We start from the raw sequence: 9,419 nt of genomic DNA, 5'->3' as shown, positions 1-9,419 counted from the left end.
CTACCCAGCAAAAAAGATAGTGCTATTAGTACCTATACATACAATACGGTGAATCTCAAAAATATTACACCAAGTGAAAGAAACAAAAGAGTATAAATTGTATTATTCCATTCAGAAGAAATTCTAAAAGAGGCAAAACTAAAGACACAAAGCAGATTACTGATTGTCTAGAGGGAGCAGCGTGCTGACAGCAAAGGGGAACAAGGGAACTTTATGGGATGGCAGAAAGGTTCTTTTTGATAGCATATCTTGATTGGAATGGTGGTTTCACAATTTATGCATTATCAAAATACTATATGCTTAATGAAAATAGGTGCAAATGCATTCCTGATAAAAATGCATAACTTCAAACTAATGATGAGAAAATATCAGATAAACCCAAATTAAAGGACATTCTACAAAATAACTGAGCAGTACTCTTCAAAAGTATCAAGGGCATGAAACATGGGAAAGATGAGGCACTGTCCCAGATTAGGGGAGACAAAGAGGACATGAGAACTGAATGCAACGCAGGATCTTGGAACAGAAAAAGGACGCTAGCAGAAAAACTGGTAAGAATCCAAATAAAGTCTACAGTTTAGGTGACAGCATCATACCAATGTTAATTTCTTCGTTTTGTTAACTGTACTATGGTTATATAAGTTTTTAATATTATGGGAAACTGAATTAAGGATTAATGAAAACTTTCTATACTGTTTTGGAAACTTTTTTAAAAGTCTAAAACTATCTAAAAATAAAAGTTTTAAAAACAAGCGCATTTTATCGTGTGTAAATTTTAACTCATTGGAGTTCATACAATATTAAAACAAAAAAAATGAGAGTTATTAAGATATAACCCTATCCCCAGCCTGATTCTCCTTTTAAGCTAATTAAATATAATGTTTAAATCCAACAGTAAGACTAACTACAAGAACCACAATACTCTACTTTTCAATATTTGAATCAATAAATCAAGTAGATAAAACACACAGCACTTCTTACCTAAAAGAATCACTAAATTTAAAAAACTACTAATTGGATAAAAATCTCAGAATTACTTTCCTCAGAATCATGATATATTCCTCCCATAAACACTAATATATAATTAACAATAAAATCATCACATGTTCAAATTATGATGAAACAATAAATTCATAAAACTTTGAAATCCATGGTAAAAATATTTCATTTCTATGACTTTCACATCTAAAAACAGTTATATATTTGGACTCCAAAAACTATATCCTTTTATTTAATATTACTTAAAGAACAGAAAGGCATGAATAGAAAAACATTCAGATAAAAATTAAAACTTTTACAGCATACCTCCTCTGTTGCCATTTTCTTCATCCTACAAAATAAAAAAAATATATATCCATACATGAATACATATTTATAAACTCTGGTGAAATCATAGCAAGGCTCAATCCAATGTAAATTGCCCTCCCTAGAGCGTGCCAAGTACAATCTAATTAACAGAGCCTTCTGCCAGAAGGATGGAGCCTTCATAAACAGAGACAGGAAGGCTGTGGGTGAAGCCAACTTAGAGGGAGGACATCAGGAGTTCAGTTTCTGACACTTTGAGTGTAAGATGCCTAATAGAGATACCCAAGTAGAGGTGTCAAAAGCAGGCAGCTTGACAGATGCACCTAGAACTTGGGAGAGAGGGCCAGGCTGGTCCTTATTTACTGTACTTTACTAAAATGTGCCTTTAAGGGGCTGCTACAGGACCCAGAACTATCTTTATATAAATTCACTCGCTCCAAATTGCTATATATTTCATTTCTTGCATTCGATTCTGAGCTTTAGCTACCTGGTTGCTTTCACTGTTACCAGGCTGTCTTCCTGTCATGTTTTTTACCTCTAGCTGGGAAATCAGAAAAGCACTTTGGAACAACTTGTATGAAAATACATTTATTCAAATATTTGTTGAGCATCTATCATATGAAAGCTACAACATACTGTAGAAAGAAAAAGGACACTTAGTGAAGGACTGATCTATTATATAACTTTTGACCTTTATTCTGGCTGACCAAACATATACTTTTTTCTGGTTATAAGCTCTGCTACCAGCTAAGTGACATAATACATTGTTGTATTCATTTCACATTTTCTAAAGCTATACAATATTATTTTTAAATTCCTTTGATGTGAATGGACAAAAATCATAATTGAAAAGGAAAAGATTTCAGTATATATTTTCCATGTAAAATTTATAAGTCTGAGACCTATTTGCAAAAACATTTGTGTTAATAATAGCATTAACAGTTAAAGTTTACTGAGCGTTACTGTATGCCAACGCCTGTACTAAGTGTTTTACATGTGTTATATCTTTTAATCAACATAACAATCTGTGAGAAAGGTACTTTTATTGTCTCTTAGGTGACTTACCCAAGGTCACAGAGCTAACGAGGGGTAGAGATGAAACTCAAACCCAGGCTCTTTTGACTCCCAATGACTACACTGTTAACAATTATACTGTGTTACTAAAATTTCTAGAAATATTTCCCAATAATAATAATAATGATAATAATAATGATGATGATGGTGATGATGATGTATTTTAACTTGTGTTTGGTAAAGTTATCTTATAAAAATTGTACTACCTATATGTTCATTATGACTCAAAGCTCTCCTTCAAAACAAAAACACAAAAATAAATTCAGTCTTAATATGTAATTAAAGGGACTCTTAAATTATCAAGTGCTCTCACATGTAACCTAATACACAAGAATACTATTTTAGATATTTTAAGATAAAGCAGATTCTCAGAGAACCCAGTTCAGTAGTTTTATAGACATTTCAAGAAACCCAAAGTGATCAATTTTAATTCCAAAGGTAGCAATTATTCATAACTCTTAAAAACTACTCAGTACTTTAAAGAACTTAAGACATTTTACTGGAAAGATATAGTAAGAAGTGTGTGATCTCCAGAAGCAATTTGACACCACATTTTAAAAGACCACCTCAGAGCCGTAGAAATTAAGGGTTAGAAAAGATTTTCTAATCTTCTAGTTCAGGTCCCTCGAATTAAATGGAAATCCAGGAGCCAAGAGGAGTTAAGTGGCTTGGCCAAGATCTCACAACGCTTCTAAATATCGTTATTTCCTTCGCACTGTTGTACAATAGTTAAGCATCAGGCATTCATGGTGGCAAGTTAAAATCCACGAGTTACTCTCTCATTATGTGACTCAGATCAGTTTCCACATCTGTTACATGGAGCTAAGAATGAAGTGAGATAATGCTCACAAAGAACAGTAAAGAACACAGGGCAAGTACTCAGTGCGTCTGCTGCCAGTATAATTAGTCCATGCCGCCCCCTATTAGACCATGTTACTATACACTGAAGCGTGTTAATGTAATTCACTCTGGCAAGAAGCTGTGTTTTTAGATTCCGACTTGCCATCATATTACATATCTGAAAGTTAAGTATTATTCTAATCCCGATAACTTTTTATAACTGTCAGAATATTTTGACCAACTATTTTGTCTACATTCTCTGCCCAGAAAACTCACCATCTTTCTAGATAGTAGAAAAACAGATACGTATTAGAAAAAAAAAAAAAAAACAGAATGAAGTTTGAAATTCCAAGTCCTAGCAAAATAGATGTGGAGTTAATAACCAGTATAAACCTTTCAGAGAAGATTAAAGTTTTTGTTCTGGAAGGTAGAAAAACATCTAAAAGAATATAATAACAATGAAAATAGAACACTTCTAAGACAGAAGGAAGACAAGGTGGAGACAAGAATAGCCTTGTGCTTTTTTTGAGTTACTTTAATTATTTCTCTTACCTTATATGAAAATTGAATTGCAGACTCTGGGGGATAAACAATAAAATGTCTTAATGTAAAACCAAAGCCTTGAGATGTTCTTTTCAACATCACCGTTTTGGGACCTGGCCAGGAGAATGTTTCATCTTCGGACGGTGATACAGTTTCACTTTGTTCTTTTCCATCTTTACTTTTTGATACCTAAAAATGAAAAGATATTTAAATGTTAACTACTAACATAATATACTTTCTCACTTAGAAACAAATTATATGTAAAAATATAATAGCTGAGTGCAGGTATGATCTTAATGGAGAAAAAGAACTATATTGGAGAAAAAGAACTTAATGGAGAAAATGAACTATATATGTATTAGAACAAATCATGCAGATCATCAAAACCTATTTTTTTCCCTAGAAATGGATGCTATGAAAAGTTAATCAGAAGGGAGAACGCTTGGAAATTAGAAATATAATGGCCACAACTTTAAATGCAATAGAAGGAATGAAAGACAATTAATACCAAGAAAATCTTGTAGAGCACCAAGGACTAAGAAACAGAAACTATGAAAGGAGAGACAGGAAACTCTTACCCGGTAGAAATACTAAAACTGTCATCAGATAATATATCAGCAACAAGAATATTAGGAAATAATAGAAAAGGCCTTCAGGTTCTGAGCACGGATCCAGGATCCACATAGAAATCCTTCCACTTTCTTGGCCTTACAATCCTTTCATCTCTTCTCCTTCACTCTTGGCCTTTATCTGGTCATGACTGAAAACTATTTACAATCTCAAATCAAGGATTCCCTTCTTCATCCTCTCTCATACCCCAGCCCTACGATTCTCTGATCTGAGCTGAGCCTACCAGTTTTCCCCTATCCTTCACCACCCCATGGCCTCACTTTTCTCTTAAGCCCACTTCAATTCACTCCTTTGCCTTGCTTTTACTTCCTTAAAGCCTCCTGACAAAACCTAACCCTGGCTAAACTAACACTGCCTACCCTGGGCCTGCACCGATGGAGCACAACATCGCTGGAGAAAAACAAAAACCAGGCTGACTGTTTTTACTCTAAGTTCATGACTACTAACATCAAGAGAGCCTTTAGTGTTGTCTGCCAATGATACTTCTCTCCAGTCCCCCCAACCCGGGTGAATAATTCATCCCTTCTCCCCTAGCCTCACTTGTAGCTGAAGACCTTGCTTTGTACTACACTGAAAAAACACAAGCAATAATACGCGACTTTCATCACTGGCACATTTACCTACCTGCTTGCAACTGTGCCCCTGCATCCCCATCTTCTCTCCTGTTACGATGGCTGAACTGTCCATCTTTCTAAGGCCCCATCGCTTGGGTACTAGATCCCATTCCCTCTCACTCGTCAAAGATAGAATTCTAGCAGTTTTCCAGTCTCTCTTTTGCATCATGTATTTTCTCTATATCATTTCTATCAGCACATATACATTTTGTAAGTTCTTTCGTCTTAAAACAAAAAATCCTCTCTTGACCACAGAGCCCTCCCCAGCTACCACCTTGCTTGTCTGCCTATCTTTAGAACAAAACTCCCTGAAAGCTGTCTAAAATTGCTATCTCCAATTCTTTTCCTCTCATTTTCTCTTGAATCCCTTCGAATCAGGCTTTTGTCTCTGTAGCTCCCTGAAACTGCTTTTGTCAAAGGTCACCAATGGCCTCCGCATAGCTAAACTGAATAGTCAATTCTCAGTTTTCATCTTATGTGATTTATAAGTTGGCACAGGGGTCACTTCCTCTTTGAAAAATTTTCTCCACTTAACCTCCCACACTGATTTTCCTCCTAACCCTGGACTCTTACTTCTCAGTCTCCTTTGCTATGTCTTCACCTGCCAAACTTCTGAACCTGGGAGTTGCTAGCACTCAGTCTCTACTCTGTCTTTTGGCGATTTCATCAATCTCATACGTTAAATATCATCTATACCCAGATGACTCCCCAATTTTTACTTCTAGCCCGGGCATCTCCCCAATCTGATAGGTATCTCAAACATTACATGTCTGCGTTGCTGCTAAGATTTTTATATTAAATTACAACTCCAAGTTCATCTCAGCAATTCTGAAGTGTTACCTTCATCAAATGACGAATACGTGTATAAGCTTAATTCTGTTATTATTTCTTTTTATGTTCTACTAGTGAATCTATTCGTACATGATTGGCATCATATGAAGGGGTTAAAACTTAAAAATGCTCCCGAAAGCAATTTTTGCGTGATAAAAATATATTACACTGCAACGAAAATAGAGAGACTTCTATGTCTTGAACATTTTCATCACATAGTCAATATTTGGGCTGTCACTAGTTAGCTATTCATAAATTTTGTTTTCTTTTCTTTCTGGGAAGACAGCTAGAGTCAAACCTTCAGCAGGGGTGGCTATGATTGAGTTCCAGTCAATGGAATGTGAATGAAAGTGATATGTGATATACAAAAATCAACAGCATTTCTCCATACTAACAACAAGCACTGGAAATTGAGAATTTTAAAAATATAAAATACTTAGGGATAAATCTGGCAAAAGATTTGTAAGACCTGTAAATGGAAAGTCCAAAACACTGCTGAGAGAATTAAAGAATATCTAAAAAAATGAAGAGATATACCATGGTTCATGGTTCAGAACACTCAGTATTGTTACAGTCTCAACTTTTCCAAAATTGATCTATAGATTCAATAAAATCCCAATCAAAATTTGTATGTGTAGAAGTTGACAGGCTCTTTCTAAACTTCACTTTAAAACAAAAAGTACCTAATAGCCAAACAACTTTGAAAATAATAAAATTGGAGTACACTACAAGACTTTAAGACTTATTATAAAGCTACTGTAATCAAGTCTCTGAAGCCATTTATCTATGGAGACTGGATATCTGAAACTAATTTATCATAAGTGCATTTTAGTTTATCCCTCTTTCTAGGATTTGGAGATGCGGGGGCGGGAGGAGGGAATAACACCACATATCAACATGGCAGAGACTCAAGTTGAGTCTCGAGTCAACTGCAAAACTACTTATAATCAAGTAGAATTTGTAGGATAAAGGTTTTTTATTCTAGGTGAAATTAGCCAAACAGCTTTAAGCAGTGACCAGTTCCTCCTTTTATGATCCAAATGAAAGAATCATTTTATACATATGCAAGTTCTTCCATGAGAGTCCTCTCTCTCTCTCTACTTCTCTCCGCATTCATCCAATAAATTAATAATTTATTGAGCACCTTCTATGTACTCAACACAATTCCACACAGTGGGGATACAAGAGTGAATAAAATATGCACAGTTTAGGTTTTCTTTTTTGAGATAATTATAGATGCACATGCAGTTGTAAAAAATATTACAGTGACCCCATGTAATCTTTATGCAGTTTCCCTCAACAATAACATCTTGGAAAACTATAGTACAATATCATAATTCATAACCAGGACATTGACATAGAGATACAGTCCATCCACGTTATTCAGATTTCACCAGCTTTACTTGTATTCATCGGTGTGTTTATGTGTGTATGTGTTTATCACACGGATAGATGCGTATCTACCACCAGTCAAGACACAGAAAAATTCCACCATCACAAGGATCTCTCCTGTTGCCCCTTCATAACCAAACCTACTCTCTCCCTTCACCCTTCCCCCAGTCCTAATCCTTGGTAACCACTAATCTATTCCATATTTCTATCATTGTATCATTTCGAGAATGTTATATAAATGGAGTCGTACAGTCAGTAAACTTTGGGGATTTTATTTTCACTCAGCATAAGTCTCTGGAGATTCATCCAAGTTGCTGCATGAGTCATTCCTTTTTTATTGCTGAGTAGTATTCCATAGTATAATACACTAGTTTGTTTAAAGGATATCTAGGTTGTTTTCGGTTTGAGGCTATTATGAATAAATGTGCTATAAACATTCTTGCATAGGTTTTTGTGTGAACGTAATTTCCATTTCTCTGGGATAAGTGTCCAAGAGTGCAAATGCTGGGTCGTATAGTAACTGTATGTTTAGTTTTGTTAGGAAACTGTCAAACCCTTTCCAGAATAGCCGTACTATTTCACATTCCCACCAGCAATGCAGAGTTGATCCAGTTTCTCTGCATCCTCCACAGCATTTGGCATTGTTATGTTTTCTTTAGCCATTGCGATAGGTGTGTAGTGATATCTTATTATGATTATAATTTGCATTTCCCTGATGGTTAAGGATGAATTTCTCATTATGTAAGTTGCATCTCATTGTATAATTTTAAAGCGCAAAGAATCTGTAAGATTTAATGGAGATAAGAGAACCCTTTCATGTTATACATGAGGAAACTGATGTCCAGATTAGTTAAGTGATGTATTCAAGATTCTTGCTGACTAGTATTAGGGCAAGAATTAAAATCGTGGTTTTCTGAATCTGAAACTAGAATTTTTCTCCTATTTTTTATCGTCTACTCTGCAGTCTGTATAGATCCTTCCCCCAGTTGCTCTTTGATCTAATTTATTATTAGATTTAAATTAGATTTAAATTTCATTATATTTAAATTTCATTTTTCTGCAGGACTCTAACTTGAGCACTTTAAAATCTTTACATGTATTAATTTTATTTCTAGTGCATTATCATGTCCTGGCCTCACGGCTTCCATATTCACGTCTCCTTTTCTTTTCTTTTGCATCATAGAGATAACTCTCTTGGATCATGGTTTCATCATGCTTCAAGTTTCTGAACTGAGCCAGCTACATCGTGTTCTACTGAGTTCTTTACAAAAATGGAGAAGATGGGATCGAGGGTAAGCAATTTCTTTTTTGCTCCCTGCAAACTAAGATTTTTGATGCAACATGTCTCAGCTCAGTCGTCTCAATTATTCCATCCTCCCAAGAGCACACTGAACCCTCACTAGACTCCTAGCTTTTCCCTACAGGAAAGAAGGGAGGGTAACACTTCTTTCTACATAGAAAGAGAAGATGAAAAGGTATACACATATGGGCCTTCTTCACTCTTTCTCTACTTACCCAGAGAGGCTTTTCATCTGCTGGATATATAACAAGGGCAAACTGCGGGCACACAGCAGTCACAGATTTCTCCACTTGAGAAGATCCCTAACACCAATCTTTCTACACGGCTCATCTCCCTCCATGAGCACCAATTCACGTACCAACAGCGTCAGAATACAAGAAGCCAAGAAGTGACTGGAATGACAGCAGTTAAATTCCTGTGGACTAAGAACTGTCATTTGATTCCCTTAAAAGTCTTCATAACAAGGTCACTTGATTGAATAATAACTCAAGGTTAAAAGAAACCAAAATAAAGGATAAAAACTAACTCCATAGAAACTAGATAAAACAACAAGACAAAGCAACCTAAAAGAGGAGTGTGAGAACGTATACGGGGAAATGACTAATCATCTAACAGTAAAGGTAACAAAAACCTCACAGAAGAGAATGCGAACTGGCACGATGGGTGCACTCTGGCATAATGAAAATGTTCTCGAAGGAGACTATGTTCAAAGTTCCACAATTGTATAAATTTACTACAAACCATTCAAAAGTACACTCGCAATGAGTAAATTTTATGGTATGTAAAGTATACTTCGATAAAGATGTTTTTAAAAAACTCACACAGGTAAAAAGTACAGAGGCTAAATATTAGCCAGAGGTGAAAGACACAGGCTGTCACTTAAGTAGACA

The 9,419-nt window shown here is 35.4% G+C and overlaps 1 protein-coding gene across 1 annotated transcript in view; it reads right to left on the bottom strand.

The window, feature by feature from the left end:
* ARHGAP21 (Rho GTPase activating protein 21) overlaps positions 1 to 9,419 on the bottom strand; it is a 120,916-nt gene that overhangs the window by 70,348 nt on the left and 41,149 nt on the right. Inside the window, exons 2-3 of the mRNA XM_023537176.1 lie at positions 3,772 to 3,951; positions 1,306 to 1,330 (exon numbers count right to left, since the gene is read on the bottom strand). Of these exons, the coding sequence (XP_023392944.1) occupies positions 1,306 to 1,330; positions 3,772 to 3,951 (205 nt within the window). The remainder of the gene's footprint in view (positions 1 to 1,305; positions 1,331 to 3,771; positions 3,952 to 9,419) is intronic.

The sequence above is a fragment of the Pteropus vampyrus genome, unplaced genomic scaffold, assembly GCF_000151845.1.
Source record: "Pteropus vampyrus isolate Shadow unplaced genomic scaffold, Pvam_2.0 Scaffold180, whole genome shotgun sequence".
Classification (NCBI taxonomy): Eukaryota; Metazoa; Chordata; class Mammalia; order Chiroptera; family Pteropodidae; genus Pteropus; species Pteropus vampyrus.
Note: the sequence above shows the minus strand (reverse complement) of the source record. Positions and strands in the feature narration are given on the sequence as shown.